Genomic DNA, 20,000 nt, shown 5'->3' with positions numbered 1-20,000 from the left:
ACTGAAATCACTCCTTGCTCAGTGCATCAGCCAATCAGATCTCCCCTTTGTGTGTTACAGGCTCCTGCTCTGACATCACTGAGAGCCAGTGTCACATGCTGCCGTATAATCAGAGTGGCCTGTTGCCGGGGGTGACGGTCATCAAGAGCAACGAGATCCAGATGTTCCTGAAGTTTTTCATCTATCTGAGTCGGCTGTCCTGCTACAGACACATCATGCTGTTCGGATGCTCCATCGCACTCCCACAATGCATCAGCCACAGAGATCACAGGTCTGTGACAGGCATGATACAGTGTAATAATACAGGCATGATACAGTGTAATAATACAGGCATGATACAGTGTGATCGCTCTACGCCTCAGTGTTCAGGTTCAATATGTTTAAATAGCAAATAACATCACCAAAGCAAGAACAATAATGCGGAAATAACGTGAGGAAATAACGTGAGGAATCGAGCCTAGCGCTGATCAGATAAAATGATCAGAATTATTCACCCCCTGAACAGAATCCCTCAGGACAGCGCAGATCTGCAGAACAGGTGTTTCTCACTAATCAAGGGCTTCATTAGCTGCAGCAGGTGTACTTGAGCTAGAACACATGACACATCTGAACTGGCCAGGTTTGTTGAGTGTCATGTTTGACTGCATATTAGAAATATGGCTAAGGTCCAAAAAGTTAAGAGAAGATTTCATCATCCTTCAACAAACAAGGAACATGGTACAGAAAGATAGCGAAGGCACTCAGTGTTCCTCGACACACCGTTGGAAGCATATCGCAAGTTCAGAGTTAGAGGAACAGTGGTTACACTCCCTGGACGGGAAGAAGGAGGACGATATCTTCGGCTGAAACCAGATTTCTGAGAAGGAAAAACCCTTGAGTGACTGCAAGTATAAGCTGTGAAGAACAATGAAGGACAATGATCACAAGCATTCCTCAGATTCCACCAAAGCTTGGTTTCAGAAGAAGTCCTGGGAGATTATACAGTGACATCACAGTCACCTGACCTGAACCCCATAGAACATCTTTGGTGGGATTTGAAGAAGGCCAAGAATATTCCTGAACTGGAGGCCATTGCTGTCATAATATATTACGCGGAAGCAATGATGCAAGTAACTCTTTATTGAGGGGTCAAAAGACACAAAAATGTACAGGATCTCGGGTGGGCTGGTGGCACAGGGACTAGATGGTCAGCGTGCTGGTGAAGACAGGTGACGGTGAATCCAGTGACAGTGAACATCCAGACGAGATGAGACGAACACCACGAAGACACCGAACAGGAAACTCGAATCAGGAACAGGACTGGAGACGGCACACGATGACACACACACTGAGGACACCAAACAACGATCTGACAAAGAGAGGAGAGTGCGATGAGTCTTTATAGGTGAGTGAATTGGCAGCAGCTGATGCGGGGAATGAGATCAGCTGGCGCGCTGATCAGCAGGAACGAGCGGTCACGCCCACTCACACACACCCACACACACAGAACAACAAATACACGAGACATGAAGAAAACAGTGAATTCATGAACCGTGACAGTACCCCCTCTCCTAGGAACGCCCCCTGGCGTCCCCAGACTCCCTTACCTGTCGATTGTAATCATCAATAAGGGAGTGATCCAGGATGTCTCTAGCAGGAACCTAACTTCTCTCCTCCGGACCGTAACCTTCCCAGTCCACCAAGTACTGGAATCCGCGTCCCCTCCGCCTTGAGTCCAGAATACGATTAACCGAATATGTAGGTTCCCCTTCTACGAGTCGCGGCGGGGGGGGAACCGGGACAGGCGGATTAATACGAGAATGAAACACGGGTTTTATTTTGGAAACATGGAAGGCGGAATGAATCCTCCTGTACACTGGAGGGAGTTTGAGGCGGACTGCCACCGGGCTAATGATCTTGGTGACAGTGAACGGGCCAATAAATTTGGGAGCTAGTTTATTAGAGACGGAACGGAGAGGAATGTTCTTGGTAGAAAGCCACTCTTTTTGACCAACAACGTATACGGGAGGCCTAGACCGGTGGCGATCGGCTTTGGCCTTGGTGCGCGCTCCCGCTTGGAGTAGAGTCTCGCGGGCTCTAGTCCAAGTGCGATGACACCTCTGGACGAAGGCGTGAGCGGAGGGGACCGCGACTTCAGATTCCAGACTAGGAAAAATTGGTGGCTGGTAACCTAGACTACACTCAAACGGAGATAGGCCCGTAGATGATACTGGTAACGAATTGTGGGCGTACTCCACCATTGACAGTTGTTGGCTCCATGAGGAAGGATTCTTGGAGACCAGACATCGCAACGTTCTCTCCAAATCCTGGTTGGCTCTCTCAGTTTGGCCATTGCTCTGGGGATGAAACCCTGAGGACAGACTAACAGTCGCACCCAGTAATCTACAAAACTCTTGCCAAAATTTGGACACAAATTGGGGTCCTCTGTCGGAAACCACGTCCGTCGGGAGGCCATGTAACCGAAAGACGTGGTTAACGACTGTTAACGCTGTCTCCTTGGCTGAGGGTAATTTGGGCAAGGGAATGAAATGGACCACCTTCGAGAACCGGTCCACCACGGTCAAAACTACCGTGTTACCCTGAGAGGGTGGGAGGGCGGTGACAAAATCTAGTGCGATATGGGACCAGGGTCTCGAAGGGATCGGCAGCGGTTGAAGGAGCCCATCTGGGGGTCGATTGGAAGTCTTACCAGTGGCACAAACTGAGCAAGCCAAAACAAAACTGTGAACGTCGCGAGCCATACGTGGCCACCAAAATCGTTGCTTGACTAAAGATGTAGTGCGACTGACTCCTGGATGGCAAGCCACATTGGAACAATGCCCCCACTGAATAACGTTGGACCGTAATCCCTCTGGCACAAATAAACGGTTCGGTGGACAGCCGACCGGAGGCGTTACCCCTTGTAAGACCGTCTTGACCTTCGATTCGACCTCCCATGAGAGTGTGGAGATAATTAGGGTCTCCGGAAAAATGCACTCTGGAGTAGACGGGCGATCGGAACGGTCAAAAATGCGTGATAAAGAATCGGGCTTGATGTTCTTGGAGCCCGGGCGGTACGAGAGAGTAAAGTCAAAACGTCCGAAAAAAAGTGCCCACCGAGCCTGCCTGGAGTTCAATCTTTTAGCAGTTCTAATGTATTCCAGATTCTTATGATCGGTCCAAACGATAAAAGGTACCCCCGACAGAAAGGAACAGACTGTGCATGAAAAGCGCATTTCTCCGCCTTGACAAAAAGCCCATTCTCTAGCAGCCTCTGAAGCACTCGTCGAACGTGCTGCACGTGCTTCTGGAGAGAAGAAGAAAAAATCAATATGTCATCCAGGTAGACATATATGAACTGATCGACCATATCTCGCAGCACGTCGTTGACGAGTGCCTGGAAGACTGCTGGGGAGTTGGACAAGCCGAAGGGCATGACCAAGTATTCAAAGTGCCCCCTGGGGGTGTTAAAAGCAGTCTTCCATTCATCCCCCTTCCTGATGCGGACCAAATGATAAGCATTACGTAAGTCCAATTTAGTGAAGACCGACGCTCCCTGCAACCTCTCGAAGGCTGAAGACATCAGCGGTAAAGGATAAGTATTCTTTACCGTGATGCTGTTCAGCCCCCGGTAGTCAATACAAGGTCGCAGGGATCCGTTCTTCTTCCCCACAAAAAAGAACCCCGCCCCCGCTGGAGAAGAGGAGGGACGGATGAACCCCGCTGCTAGAGAATCAGAAATATATTTCTCCATAGTCTCTCTTTCTGGAACAGAAAGTGAATATAACTTGCCCTTAGGCGGAGACGTACCTGCCAGTAACTCTATAGCACAGTCATAGGGAGGATGCGGAGGGAGGGAAGCAGCACGAGACTTACTGAACACTTCCTTCAGGTCCTGATACTCCGTGGGCACGTTTGACAAATCCACTGCTTCCTCCTGAAACGCAGAAACAGAAACAGACGAACAAGCAGACACAAGACAGGACTCATGACATTTACTGCTCCACTCCAACACTGATCTCTGCTGCCAGTCAATCTTGGGGTTGTGTTTAATGAGCCAGGGGTGTCCTAAAACAATGGGTGCGAGGGGGGAGTCCAGAATGTAGAAGGAAGTAGTTTCCGTGTGGTTGCCAGATACGATGAGTGTGATAGGTCCAGTGGTAAATGAAATGGTGGGAAGAGCTTGGCCGTTGAGAGCGTGAACTGCGTGAAGTTACTCCATGAAGTTACCCTCGGCCCCAGAGTCCAGTAGTGCTCGACAGTCGTGAGTGTGGGCTGACCATCTTAGTCTTACCGGGAGGAGCGTAGATGTTGATGAGGTCTTCTCAGCGGAGATCCCACCCGACAGTAGCCTCAGATTTACTGCCGGGCTTGCCCTTACCGGGCAGTTATAAACAAAATGACCTGCAGCGCCACAGTAAAAGCAAAGGCCCTGGGATCTCCACCTTTCCTTCTCCTCCCGGGAAAGCCGAGCTCGCCCGACCTGCATGGGCTCGTGATCGTAGACGGGGCTGACCGCGTCCCCGCCGCTGGCTCGCATAGTCTCAGCCGCTCCAGAGACCCGAGCGGGTAACCTCTGACGTTCGACTCGGGAGAGTCGGGAATCTACACAAAGCGCCAGTTCGATCAACTCATGAAGTGAAGTGGGTAAGTCCAGGGCATAAATCTCTCGCTGGACGCAGTCAGCCAGCCCATGCAGGAACATATCCCACTGCGCCTCCTCGTTCCACTGACACTCTGCCGACAAAGTCTGGAACTCGATAGAGTAATCAGATACAGATCTTTCGCCTTGCTTGAGGTCCGCGAGAACCCGTGCCGCTTCTCTTCCCGCTACCGCGCGGTCGAAGACTCCTTTCATTTCGGCGGTGAGTGTCTGGAACGAGGCACAGCATGGATCTTGGTTCTCCCACACCGCCGTCCCCCATAGAGCTGCCCTCCCAGTCAGTAGCGTGAGCACAAACGCCACCTTGCTCTGTTCAGTAGCGAAGGTCCTGGGCTGCAGAGAGAAATGCATTGAACAGCGTGTTAGGAATGCTCTGCAATAGTTTGGCTCACCGTTGTATGGCTCGGGAACAGGTAGGCGGGGCTCTGACTGGGAGACGCCCTCTGGTGGTACAGGGGGAGCGGCCGGTGTGGGTGGCGCAGTGGGAACTCGTAGATGTTGCAATTGCTGGGTGAGCTCGGACACCTGCGCCACAAGAGCTTGAATAGCCCGACCCGACTCGTTCATGTTCCTCTCCTGGGTATCCATCCGTGAAATGCTGGACTTGATGAATTCCTCCAGAGGAGAAGAGGATCCGCTTGCTGCTTCCATCGATTGGTCAGATCGTTCTGTCATAATATATTACGCGGAAGCAATGATGCAAGTAACTCTTTATTGAGGGGTCAAAAGACACAAAAATGTACAGGAACTCAGGTGGGCTGGTGGCGCAGGGACTAGATGGTCAGCGTCCTGGTGAAGACAGGTGACGGTGAATCCAGTGACAGTGAACATCCAGACGAGATGAGACGAACACCACGAAGACACCGAACAGGAAACTCGAATCAGGAACAGGACTGGAGACGGCACACGATGACACACACACTGAGGACACCAAACAACGATCTGACAAAGAGAGGAGAGTGCGATGAGTCTTTATAGGTGAGTGAATTGGCAGCAGCTGATGCGGGGAATGAGATCAGCTGGCGCGCTGATCAGCAGGAACGAGCGGTCACGCCCACTCACACACACCCACACACACAGAACAACAAATACACGAGACACGAAGAAAACAGTGAATTCATGAACCGTGACAATTGCTCATGAGGAACGGGCTCAGATTCCTCAGAAACAGAAGCTTCTGTCTGGTTATACATCTCGTCTGCAGCAAAAGGCTGTTCTACTCAGTGCTAAAGATGCTCGCCATGAAGGGGGTGAATAATTTTGAGACTGCAGAAGTCATTAAAAGTTGAATTTTCAGTTGAATTTGGGGAAACCACTTGAAATATTTGTTGTGTTGAGCTATTTCAATCACTTTTGTTTGATTTGTTCACTGCAAACAGCTGAAAGTCTGTAAATTTAGCCCATAAACCTGATTTGCAATGTTGGTTGAATAATTTCGATTACAGCTGTATGATGGAGGGAAAAGAGCCAGATTGCAGGAACTTACATTTTTATTACTGATATTTTGTGCCAATTTCCCAGGAAGTGACGATTGAACACGTGGGTTGAAAAAGCTGCTTTACTCGAAAATGTTTTATGTCATATTCCAATTTTGTGCATAAGATAAATTTGCATCTTTGGATGGAAACACAGCTACTGACAAATGATTCACTGTTTCGAAGCGTTGGAAACGCCACACTTGTGACCCCTGCTGTTCAAAACAGTGTAAATGCAACAACAACTCAGACCAAACATGCACAAAAACAGCTTTTACAAACTCATTGCATATGTTTTATTGAAAGTAAAATCTATTGAATGCAATTAACTAATCATCTTATAATATCAAATGTCAAGTGTGTGTATAATATGTGTTCTTTTATCAATTTTCAGGGCTTGTTTTGTTTGTTCCATGGATGGCTCAGCTAAACAGGCCAATAAGAGACTATTATATCTACTATTATTCCTTTATCATTAGACCAAGCTCAATCTTTAAGATCGAACATTAGTCTGGAGAGTCTGCTCTGTGTTTTCCACTGCACAAGAGGCGGGATCAACAGGCAGAGTTCAAATGACTCTGTACGCAATTGGATAGTCCTTCAACCAATCAGACTAATGATCCGGGTGACGAACTTTGCAGAGCGATGGTATTTGCACCCACTCGAGCGATTTGTTTGCTAAAAAGAAGCCACTGAGCATCGTCGAGAGGTTAAAAGGAATTGGACAGAGCCGTAACGGCTCTGGAATTGGATTGGATTAAACCCGCCAATAGCGCGCCAGGTGGATAAGCCAGTTTGTGATTGGTTCCCGCAAATTTGTAAAGGAAGCAGCAGAGATAAATGTACAGGTTTCCAGCCTGAGCGAAATCAAATCGCCGGGTTTACCCAGTCTACCTTTTAATTATACCAATGTCAAATTGAAACTTCTACAAATGTATAAAACTCATCAGAGATCACTCGTAGACACTTGTTCAATGGTTCAGCGACCTCAGTGACTCCTCATGATTCATGGGTTCACAGAGATCAGCGCCCCCCAGCGGTGAACCATTGAAATTTCTAAACGTTTCGAAACCGTTTCGACATAACGAAGCCTCATTTACTGAAATCACGTGATTTTGGCGGTTTGATACACGCTTCGAACCGCTGATTCGAAACAAAAGATTTGTAAAGGTTTTGAAGCTTCATGAAGCAGTGTTTCGAAATCGCCCATCACTATAGTGTGTAAGTGTATAGTCACGCGAGTCAGTAGTGCTGTTACTATATGAAACACTACACTGCAAAAATGCTTTTCTTACTCAGTATTTTTGTCATGTTTCCAGTCTAAATATCTAAAAATTCTTAAATTAAGATGCCTTTACTAAAGTAGTAAAATGCCAAAAGATTTTATGTATTGTTTTCTGCCAATGGGGTCAGAAAAATAATCTTGTTTCCGTTTGAAATTAAGTTTATTTTGTCAAACCCCACAAAGAATTTTTAGATATTTGGACTGGAAACAAGACGAAAACACTGAGTAAGAAAAGCATGTTCTGCAGTGTAGCTCACGTGTTTCTCACGAGCGCCGCTTGTCTTACAGGACCCTGGTGCTGCCGTGTCAGTCGTTCTGTGAGGCGGCTCGTGAAGGCTGTGAACCCGTTCTGCAGATGTTCAACGCCTCCTGGCCAGAGTTCCTGCGCTGCTCTCAGTTCACCAACATCACGGGAACCGGCGCTGAAAACACACCGCTCTGTTACACGCCACGACAGGCCAGAGGAAAACTCTGTGAGTCGGGAAACATGGCTTTCTTCAGAGACCGGAACTGCATTTGGAATGAAGTTCTGATGGTTTGTCTTTCTGTGATTGTTGTCTTAAGCTGTGTGTGGAGGAAGCGATCACTTCCTGTGTGCGACGGGAATATGTGTCCCTTTCAAACTAGTGTGCAACGGATACAACGACTGCGACGACTGGAGCGACGAGGCCAATTGCAGTAAGTTTTCATTTCTCATTTGTGCTTCCTTTCCTTTCCTTGTGTTTTCAGCTCCTCAAGAAATGAGAAAATGAAGTGGAAGCGACGGAAAACTTATTCGTACATATTCTTGATCACTCGAGCGTCACTTCACAGCATCATCAGCTGCGCTCAAGACCTGCCTTTATAAGTTGTTGAAGTTTAGTTATTTAAGAAATTCATAGTAAATATTAATTAATCAAGATGCCTCGTTATTTATTTAGAACATGTATGATTTATTTAAACTGCAGAGGTAAAAACGTGCGGTTTCACACACAGCTGTGTATCCTCACGATTAGCTCCCTCACTCCTCGTCTCCTTTGAGGTATTGAAGATGTCTGCTTTGAGAAGCACTTGTTCACACGCAATGCATCACACATCTGACTGTGATCTTCTCCTCCTGTCGTTTGTCCAGCGTGTGCAGATGGACAGTATGTGTGTGCCACTGGACGCTGTGTCACTTCTGATCTCGTGTGCGATGGCTACGATGACTGCGGCGATCTGAGCGATGAGCAGAACTGTGGTGAGCACGTTTGAAATGCTTCATTTAAGTTTACTATTGAGATCAGATCAGTTGGTAACAGGCAAAAGGGAAATAAGGGAGATCGTAGCAGAGGGAATACATCAGTCCTTCATAAAACACAAGATAACACACAAAGAAATTACGATCGGGCCTCGTAATGCAAAGTCGAAATAACTCAACATGAAATAGCTCATTCAGTGCCAAACAGGCATCAAGAGATTCATAAGATGTTCACTGTAATGTACATTCACAATAAAGCAGTTATTTATGTGTTTTGAACACTTTTAAGTGATAATTCCCAGACCGCTAAGAACGTGCAACTTACCCACAGCATTTCCCCTCAACTCCTATTCCACTCGCTAAATGCCATCACTAGATGGCGCTGTCCCCATTTATGGCATAATTTAACCTATTTACACTAGTTACATTAGCAACAATTACAACTATGGCTGTCAAACTGAACATGTTAACGCATGTGCTTAATGGCACAGCAATATTCAGAGCCGATCACTGAAGAGAAGGGATGCACCAATATCAACATTTTGTCCGATACTGATAACCGATAATTCTATATATTTGAAAGCCGATAACCGATATATTGGCTGATAAACCTAAATCCAATTATAATTTTTGAGAGCCTGATTACAAAAACAAAAGTCTCACAATTAAAAAACACTTCCCACACAATTATAATGTTCTCATTATGATTTTATGAAGCCGATATGACAGAACATGTTGCACTGAACTGTATTTTACAATCATATTTCAAGCAATTCAAAACCATCATGTTGATCAGTGCGCATCTGAAGTGTCTCAGCTGAAGGAAATAATACATTATTTATCAGCTTTAATATATCTGCTAAAAAATTAGCAGATATATTATTAGCAGATATATTAATTAAATTAGCAGATATATTAATTCTGAACGCTAAAGTTACTGTCAAGGCCCGATACACTCACGGCAAACTTCATCTTCTTTCTTCACTTGGGGGTAAAAAGAAGTGAGAAATACCTTTGCAGTCATGTACTGTTAGGGAATATCCCAACAACATCCACGTTTAGATGAATATGTACACATGTTCTTCGAGTTTTCCTCTCAAGAACAAAATAAGCAACAAAAAAGAGAAAACAGCGGTTCAGAAAGCATCTGATCATAGTGGATGTTTGCAGCAGCTCTGAGATTCAGATCTACAGTCACGTCACGTTTATTCATACAGCAATGCTTAAAACCAGCAGCTTTACAGTATTAAAATTGAAAAACAGTGTTAGTGTGTCTATTATTCAGAATCACATGCTTCAGTTTCTACTATAAACAGTGGTGTAGTGGTAAAAAAAGAGGTGGGTAAACTATAAATTCTGGTGGACCACAACTTGGTCACCCAGTAAGGTGGGCCACTGCCTACCGGTGTGTGTATCCTGATGACATCGCTATAGGTTATCATTTGATGGTACTACCAAGGGTATCACTGGTTGTTCCCTCATCATAGGTCACACAATCACTATTCAATTCATACATTAATCTAAGTTCTTGTTAAAGAGACTCAAGAAGGAATAATATGGTTGAAATCTATAAAGTTTACTAAATGACAAAACAGAGAACAAAAATATTTAAGAGAGATCGAGAGGGAGGCTTATATCCAGGGCTTCCAATGCAATGCACTTGTGCATAATGATTAGGGATTTGGGATTATTTTCATAGTCGATTAATCTGTTGAATATTTCCTCGATTAATTGATTAGTTGTTTGGTCTATCAGAAAAATGTGCATCAGTGTTTCCCTGTAGAGGGAAAAGTCTTTAACCTGGTGCAGGCTTGATTCCCTCTGAATCTCCTGTACAGTTGGGTTTTGACATGCTCCCTACATTAAACCAGCTGCCTGTAATAAATTTTTTTTTTTAAATCACTTTTTTTGCCTCGTTTTAATGATTTCCTGTTGCGGCAGAGATCAAGTTTCAGTTTCGCGCAGCTTGTTTAGTAACTTCACGAGCGTGTGTTTTCTGCTCCGTGTGTGCGCCGTTCTCTTTTTTTCCGTGTGTGTATGTGTGTGTGTCGGCACGCTGCGCTCTCTGCTCAATGTTCTGCTCCGTGTTTGCGCTGCGCGTTCTGCTCAGTCGTTAACGGCCCAAATGCTCGAATCATGTACCGATCGGCGATCACGCACTGGAAAAGCAAAGTCCGCTCAAATAACATGAAATTTAGAGGTGGATAAACGCAATTTAGAGATGGATAAACGCAATTTAGAGATGGATAAACGCAATTTAGAGATGGATAAACGCACTTTGGAGGTGGGCAAACGCTTTTTCCGAATTTTGGGAGGTGCGTAAACGGCGTTTACGTGCGTTTAGCCTCCACTACATCCCTGACTATAAAGCAGCTCTCAGTGTGTTCATGTTTGTACTCGCTCTGACCTCGATGGACTGAACAAGAGAAATGAACCAGAGATTTACACCTCAAAGGAGGCGGAGCCTCCGAGCCACACCCACATGTTACATCATCATCACCATTGACCAATGGGAGCTAAAGGTGTTTACCAGCCGGAGCAAACTGTTCCAGAAAGCTTTGAAGATGTTTTGAACAGTTCGTTGTTTATCGGGGTTAAACGTTCTACTTCCCAATAAAGGATAAAGAATTCTGCTTATGTGTTTTCCTTCTTTGAGTCATTGTTCTGTCCTGAAGTGTAATTATGGTCTGTTTCGTCAGTGTGTAATTCGGCTGAAGAGTATCGCTGTGGAGATGGACGATGTGTTCCTCGAGACTGGCTCTGTGACGGAGACCACGACTGCCTGGACAAGAGTGACGAGATGAACTGCTGTGAGTGTGTGTGGGTGGGTGTGTGTGTGTGTGTGTGTGTGTGTATGTGTGTACCTGTTTTTCTATCCCGGTGGGGACTTCAACCTGAATGCACACAGACTCATGGGGACTCGTGTCACAGTGGGGACCTAAATAGAGGTCCCCATGGGTAAACAAGCTTATAAATCATACAGAATGAGTTTTTTTGGAAATGTAAAAATGCAGAAAGTTTCCTGTGATGGGTAGGTTTAGGGGCGTGTGTGTGTGTGTGTGTGTGTCTGTGTGTCTGTGTCTGTGTGTGTGTGTGTGTGTGTGTGTGTGTGTGTGTGTGTGTGTGTGTGTGTGTGTGTGTGTGTGTGTGTGTGTGTGTGTGTGAAAGAGACGCTACTGAAAGAGATGCTTCCAGAGGTCACAGATCCTCTTCTTAATATCATTAATTCGTCTTTGTCTCTAGGATACGTACCAAAAACCTTTAAGCTGGCTATGATTAAACCGTTAAAAAACTGCAACTTGATCGTACAGAATTAGTCAATTACAGGCCGATCTCGAATCTACCGTTCTGTCAAAGACACTAGAAAAGGCGGTATCCTCACAACTGTGTTCCTTTCTAGAAAGAAATGATATCTGAGGATTTCCAGTCCGGATTTAGACTGTACCATAGTACTGAGACGGCTCTCGTTAGAGTCACACATGATTTGCTCTTATCATCCGATCGTGGTTGTGTCTCTCTATTAGTGTTACTCGATCTTAGTGCTGCATTTTACACTATTGACCACAACATTCTTTTAAATAGACTCGAAAATGATGTTGGCATTAGTGGAATTGCATTAACATGGTTTAAATCACACTTATCTGACCGTTATCAGTTTGTAGCAGTAAATGAAGAGATGTCTCATCGATCACAAGTTCAGTATGGCGTGCCACAAGGCTCAGTACTAGGACCGCTGCTGTTCACTCTGTACATGCTACACACACACACACACACACACACACACACACTCTGTACATGCTACCCTCTCACACACACACACACACACACACACTCTGTACATGCTACCCTTAGGAGATATCATTAGGAAGCATAGCATTAGTTTTCACTGTTATGCTGATGATACTCAGCTCTATATTTCTTCACGCCAGACGAAACTTACCAATTCACTAAATTAACGGAATGCACAGCTGATATAAAAAAGTGGATGACTCGTAATTTCCTACGACTAAACTCTGAAAAAACAGAGATTCTAATTATTGGACAAAAAACTTCCTCACGTAATAATCTAGAATACTGTCTAACACTTGATGGCTGCTCTGTCAAGTCCTCGTCGTCGGTTAGGAACCTGGGTGGGTGTGTGTGTGTGTGTGTGTGTGTGTGTGTGTGTGTGTGTGTGTGTGTGTGTGTGTGTGTGTGCTCTTTGATACCAATCTTTCATTTGAAAGTCACGTGTCTAGTATCTGTAAAACCACATTTTTCCATCTTAAAAATATATCTAAATTACGTCATATGCTCTCATTGACAAATGTGGAACAGTTAGTTCATGCGTTCATGAGCTCAAGGCTAGATTACTGTAATGCTCTACTGGGTGGTTGCCCTGCACGCTTAATAAACAAACTACAGCTGGTCCGAAACGCAGCAGCTCGAGTAGAGACCTCAGTAGAGATAAAACGTTGTCAAAATGATTCCAGTTCACAAGGATACGTGGAAGCGACAAAATTCTGTATTATGAATTTAAGGCCAGACAAGTAATTTGTTGAGGTCAATCTGTAAAGAAAGTCACACACCTGTGCACATATATATTCAAACACGCATCTCTATAGACTGAACACGTAATACTAGGGCTGGGATAAATGATTATTTTTTAAACAGTTAATCTAGCGATTATTTTTTCGATGCATCGATTAATCTAACGATTAATTTTTTAATATTAATATATGCGGTAATACGCATGTGTACGCCGTCACCGTTTTCACAGATTCGCATTTTTGAAGTTTGCACAGAGATAATTTCTTTTTTTTAATGCTTGCACCTTGGAACATATTTCAGGGTTTGCGTTCTCGAGCTCCAAACACTGTTGTGTGAATGAGCAGCCGGAGCGCATAAGGGTTTTCTGTGAGAACGGTGTCGTGTTAGCGGCCTCTAAGTTAATAACTAATGATCTTTACAATGGAAGTGAATCAATCAAAACTAACTTTAATCTCCTGTTCTCACTGTAAAGCTGCTTTGAAACAGTCTATTTTGGTAAAAGCGCTGTATAGATGAAGGAGACTTGACTTGACTTAGGGTTAGGTGTGTGTGTGTGTGTGTGTGTGTGAGTGAGAGTGTGTGTGTGTGTGTGTGGCTCTGTGATGGAGACCACAACTGCCTGGACAAGAGCTCAACTACTGTGCCTTCACTGTACTGTGTGTTTGTGTAACCCTGCAGTGCATTAACGTGTGTGTGTGTGTGTGTGTGTGTGTGTGTGTGTGTAGCGTGTAAGTCCCAGGGTTTAGTGGAGTGCAGGAACAAGCAGTGCATTCCCAGTGCCTTTCGCTGCGATGGTGAAGATGACTGTAAAGATGGCAGTGATGAAGAAAACTGCACACAACAACAGAGTAAGTGCGCACACACTCTCACACACAAACACACACGCACACACACACACACACACTGATGGCTCTGTCTCTCAGCTCAGGGTTTGTGTCCTCCTGGTCAGTCCGGTTGTTCTTCCTCCTCCTCTGGCTGTCATGGAAACACGTCATGTGACCTGCGCAACAACACTGGCAACAACTGCAGTGAGTGAAACTGACCTCTGACCTGTGACCTCTGACCTCTGGCCACACACAGAGCACTGCAAAGTTTCCCATGTATTACTTCCATGTTTTACTCTAGATTTAGTGTCACTTAGTTTAGCCAAGCAACAAAAATCTCGAGTTTAAGCGTCCTAAAGTTTTAATGTGTGGGAACAGCACACTTTAACCCTTTCACTCAGAGAGGTCACTACAGTGGAGCCCTATTAAAAACATTTCTTGCGTATGCATGGGTTTGATTGCATAACTGCACATCAAGCTCGACAGTGAACTCTATTGCATCATGCATTACACTGCCACCTAGTGTATGTGGGATTCGTTTTCTCCAAAAGTCAGTCAGAAATGCCAAGTTGCTACAGAATATACATCCATTCGTTTTATCCTAGGACTCTTGCAGGTAAAAACTTTTTTGTCACATCTAAGGAGTCATATCATTGTTACATTTTCCAAGTATTGATTTTAGAAATTCTGATTAATCACCTGTCCACTAAAATTGGACATCATCCATCACTAGCTATATTTCAGTTACAATTCATACTATTACTGTGACTGTTGTTCTTTAAAACACTTAATCTGCAGTAACTGTAAATAAATGTTATTTGTGTTATTAGATTGTAATTTGCAGTTATGTCAAAAAAGTAATCTGATTACATAATGCATGTTACTTATAATGCGTTACTTGCAACATCAAAAAGTAATCTGATTACTCGTTACATCAAAAAAATAATCTGATTACTCGTTACATCAAAAGTAATCTGATTACATAATGCATGTTACTTATAATGCGTTACTTGTAACATCAAAAAGTAATCTGATTACTTGTTTCATCAAAAAAGTAATCTGATTACTCGTTACATCAAAAGTAATCTGATTACTTGTTACATCAAAAAAGTAATCTGATTACATAATGCATGTTACTTATAATGTGTTACTTGTAACATCAAAAAGTAATCTGATTACTTGTTACATCAAAAAAGTAATCTGATTACATAATGCATGTTACTTAATGCGTTACTTGTAACATCAAAAAGTAATCTGATTACTCGTTACATCAAAAAAGTAATCTGATTACATAATGCATGTTACTTATAATGCGTTACTTGTAACATCAAAAAGTAATCTGATTACTCGTTACATCAAAAAAGTAATCTGATTACATAAAGCATGTTACTTATAATGCGTTACTTGTAACATCAAAAAGTAATCTGATTACTTGTTACATCAAAAAAGTAATCTGATTACGTAATGCATGTTACTTGTAATGCATTACTTTACTCAGTAAATCGTTAAATATATCTCAAACTCCGACTGTTGATCAAGAAGGTTCATGTGCGTCAGTCAGAGCGCTGCATCTGTAAGGACACGAGAGCATGTGCAATACTCTTCTTCAGTTTCTAATGCTTTAACATCACAACAGACATAACAAATGGAATACTCAGACTCAAATCATGAATGATTACGTTTTGACATCACTACTGGGAAATAATAACCTGATTTATTAATAAAATCTAGAGTCTTAAAGTCTTAAACTTGCGTTGCCATTGGTTCGCATGTAAACCGGGACAACGGGTTATTTCAATATGCTGATTTTTGTGAGTTATAAGAGTATTGGTGTAAATGTAAACGTGCTCAATGTGTTTTTAAATTAGAGGGAAGGAAATGAATGGTTTTAATATGAAGATCAATCAATAGGCAATAGAGACAGTTAATTAATTTAAATATTTAGCTGTTATTTTAAATTCTCAATTGAAATTTTATGTGCATGTAAAGAGGCTGTGTTGAACAATCAGAAAAAAACGTAATTGTTTTTATATGATTAGACCGTATATATCCCTGAAAGCATCCAATTTATAAAACTTATACATGCATGCACTGGTCAGGTTTCTCAGCTGACTATGAAACCTGTTAGATCTCTATATAAACAAACATTTAACATTTTGGACAAGAAACCAATTAGATGGCACCATTGTAATGCTTTACAAAAATATATTTTGCTTAGTTTTGCATAAATTAAAATAGTTTTTAAATGTGTAAATAATTTTGCTCCAGATATCATCTGCCTTGTGATATTAAACCAGAGTAGTAAGAGGATCTCTACAAGAGGAACGGCACAGGACCGAAGAGAAAAACTACATTTGCACAATCATATTCTCAGCTGAAACTGAACTGAAGAAACTCATTTAAACTGAAAATGCAAAAAGTTGAACATTTTTCAAAGAAAAAAAAAAAAGTAGTTCAAACAAAAGCAGGTTTGTGAACACTGATGGTCGTATACAGTCTCAGCTTTCTTTATTTTTGTTATTATTATTTAATTTTTTTACTTTTTGCTTAGTTTTTCCTGTGATTATTGTTGAATTGTTGTTTGAAAAGCCTAACCAGGGACTGGGCTGAACATAGCCTTTGGCTGCTGGAAATTCTAGCAATGTTTCAGTATTGTCCCTGTTAAATAAACTAATAAATAAATGAAAAAGAGCAATAAAAACACACAGAAAAACCTGAGAGGATGAATGTTGATGATGATCTGCCTGTGTTTTGCAGGCGTCTGCGAGCCCATCTCTGTGGAGATCTGCATGAACGTGCCCTATAACTCCACCAGGTTCCCCAACTATCTGGGCCACCAGTCTCAGAAGGAGACGTCGCTGAGCTGGGAGTCCTCGCTCTTCCCCGCGCTCGTCCAGACCAACTGCTACAAATACCTCATGTTCTTCGCCTGTACGGTGCTGGTGCCAATGTGTGACCCTGTAACACAGCAGAGGGTGCCGCCCTGCAGGTCAGTGTGTGTGTGTGTGTGTGTGTGTGTGTGTGTGATCACATATAATCAGAGTTTTAAATTAACTTTTTTTACTCACCGGCCAATGTGGCTACAAAATTTTTAAGTTACCGGCCTTTCAAAACTTCTACTTGCCGAAAACAAACAAACAGATGAACTATGTCACAGCTTTATATATACTGTATATATATACTGTACATTATAAAATTATTTTTATTCAAACTAAATCCTGTCATCCAGCATCTCCTCTCTTCCTCTTTCATCCTTTTCACCAAATACACTCACCTAAAGGATTATTAGGAACACCTGTTCAATTTCTCATTAATGCAATTATCTAATCAACCAATCACATGGCAGTTGCTTCAATGCATTTAGGGGTGTGGTCCTGGTCAAGACAATCTCCTGAACTCCAAACTGAATGTCAGAATGGGAAAGAAAGGTGATTTAAGCAATTTTGAGCGTGGCATGGTTGTTGGTGCCAGACGGGCCGGTCTGAGTATTTCACAATCTGCTCAGTTACTGGGATTTTCACGCACAACCATTTCTAGGGTTAACAAAGAATGGTGTGAAAAGGGAAAAACATCCAGTATGCGGCAGTCCTGTGGGCGAAAATGCCTTGTTGATGCTAGAGTTCAGAGGAGAATGGGCCGACTGATTCAAGCTGATAGAAGAGCAACTTTGACTGAAATAACCACTCGTTACAACCGAGGTATGCAGCAAAGCATTTGTGAAGCCACAACACGCACAACCTTGAGGCGGATGGGCTACAACAGCAGAAGACCCCACCGGGTACCACTCATCTCCACTACAAATAGGAAAAAGAGGCTACAATTTGCACGAGCTCACCAAAATTGGACAGTTGAAGACTGGAAAAATGTTGCCTGGTCTGATGAGTCTCGATTTCTGTTGAGACAATCAGATGGTAGAGTCAGAATTTGGCGTAAACAGAATGAGAACATGGATCCATCATGCCTTGTTACCACTGTGCAGGCTGGTGGTGGTGGTGTAATGGTGTGGGGGATGTTTTCTTGGCACACTTTAGGCCCCTTAGTGCCAATTGGGCATCGTTTAAATGCCACGGCCTACCTGAGCATTGTTTCTGACCATGTCCATCCCTTTATGACCACCATGTACCCATCCTCTGATGGCTACTTCCAGCAGGATAATGCACCATGTCACAAAGCTCGAATCATTTCAAATTGGTTTCTTGAACATGACAATGAGTTCACTGTACTAAAATGGCCCCCACAGTCACCAGATCTCAACCCAATAGAGCATCTTTGGGATGTGGTGGAACGGGAGCTTCGTGCCCTGGATGTGCATCCCACAAATCTCCATCAACTGCAAGATGCTATCCTATCAATATGGGCCAACGTTTCTAAAGAATGCTTTCAGCACCTTGTTGAATCAATGCCACGTAGAATTAAGGCAGTTCTGAAGGCGAAAGGGGTCAAACACAGTATTAGTATGGTGTTCCTAATAATCCTTTAGGTGAGTGTATGTGTTTTAGTTGTACAGATTAATACAGTACAGAGAACATCAGAAAATGTGTTTTCTGTTCACCAAATGCTTTTTAATCTTCGCTATTGCTTCAATATAAATGAACAAGCATGCCGTTATTTGTTGTGTAGTGACGTGTGTGTTCAAGTAAGCAGATATGAGCAGATTCTGCACAATACACTGTATTTAATATATCATGATGACTCTCGAGTATTTGCGCTAAATCTGCACTGATTTGTCTTACACAAACTCCCCAGTAAAGTGAGTAAACATTATAATTAACACGCCAAATTGGCTCGAGATTGGCAGCGTTTCCCGACACTGATGATTTTTGAGCAGGTGTTTATTTCAAACCCTGTATATAATGACATTGATGACTGTGTGTGTGTGTGTGTGTGAGTCAGGTCTCTGTGTAGGAGCTCAAAGCAGAGCTGTGAGTTAGTGCTAAGACTTGTGGGATTGCAGTGGCCTAACGACACAGACTGTGCTCAGTTTCCAGAGGAAGGTCAAGCGAACAGTTCCTGTTTACTTCCTGACCCGGATGTGAACGGTCAGTTTGCACACACTCACAAACTAAAGCTGAGCTGAATATGTCTTCCTAAATCACACAACACTAAATTAAATATGTCTGCAATGAGCAGTCACGGTGCCAAGCAGAGAAACGCATGCAGGAACAAAACTGCGATTTTGGTTTCAAAGTGGTAAAAGTGATCAGATGTTCTTTGACCGAAGGCTAGAATTCATTATTCTGCCGTTTCTCGTCACACTACAGTCTCCAGAATCAGTTCAGATCATGTGACATGACCCGTGGAGAAAGAGTTCTGTCTCTCTCCATTACACCAAACATTAGTGCCTTATATCTGACAACATTTAATTTATATTTAATCATTCAGAAGATGCTTTTGTCCAAAGCGACTTACAAATGAGGATTTGTATTTCAGATTTCAGGCAGAAATGTTCAGTCCTCGTCATCAGTGTGTCAAACGTCCCTCGCTTTTAACCGTGTTTCTATTGGCTGCCATTGACCCCTATAGAGTAAAGCCTAGAGTTCAAGATCAACAAATGAACAGATCTTTACCCGCTAAACATACCAGTGTAAAAATATACCAGTGTAAAAAATACCAGTGTAAAAATATACCAGTGTAAAAATATACCAGTGTAAAAGAATCAAGAGCACATAATCAAATGAAGATCATTCTGTAACCTGAAAATATGTGTGTGTGTGTGTGTGTTTGTGTGTGTGTGCGTGTGTTTGTGTATGTGCGTGTGTGTATGTGCGTGTGTGTGTGTGTGCATGCGTGTGTGTGTGTGTGTGTGTGTGCGTGTGTTTGTGTATGTGCGTGTGTTTATGTGCGTGTGTGTGTTTGTGTGTGTGTGTGTCTGTGTGTGTGTGTTTGTGTGCGTGCGTGCGTGTGTGTGTGTGCGTGTGTATGTGCGTGTGTTTGTGTGCGTGCGTGTGTTTGTGTGCGTGCGTGCATGTGTGTGTGTGTGCGTGTGTGTATGTGCGTGTGTGTGTGTGCGCGTGCGTGTGTGTGT

At 43.3% G+C, this 20,000-nt stretch overlaps 1 protein-coding gene across 2 annotated transcripts in view; it reads left to right on the top strand.

The window, feature by feature from the left end:
• corin (corin, serine peptidase) overlaps positions 1-20,000 on the top strand; it is a 40,653-nt gene that overhangs the window by 6,049 nt on the left and 14,604 nt on the right. Inside the window, exons 5-13 of one of the 2 annotated variants that reach the window (XM_084098107.1) lie at positions 61-271; positions 7,691-7,875; positions 7,967-8,080; positions 8,514-8,621; positions 11,321-11,431; positions 13,877-13,999; positions 14,075-14,179; positions 16,733-16,964; positions 18,869-19,014. In XM_084098107.1, coding sequence (XP_083954233.1) covers positions 61-271; positions 7,691-7,875; positions 7,967-8,080; positions 8,514-8,621; positions 11,321-11,431; positions 13,877-13,999; positions 14,075-14,179; positions 16,733-16,964; positions 18,869-19,014 — 1,335 coding nt within the window. The remainder of the gene's footprint in view (positions 1-60; positions 272-7,690; positions 7,876-7,966; positions 8,081-8,513; positions 8,622-11,320; positions 11,432-13,876; positions 14,000-14,074; positions 14,180-16,732; positions 16,965-18,868; positions 19,015-20,000) is intronic. The other variant, XM_084098108.1, reaches the window with a different exon arrangement.

The sequence above is a fragment of the Abramis brama genome, assembly GCF_963993115.1.
Source record: "Abramis brama genome assembly, chromosome: 22".
In the NCBI taxonomy this organism is placed as follows: Eukaryota; Metazoa; Chordata; class Actinopteri; order Cypriniformes; family Leuciscidae; genus Abramis; species Abramis brama.
The sequence above is the reverse complement of the archived record's forward strand: the minus strand, read 5'-3'. Positions and strand labels throughout refer to the sequence as shown.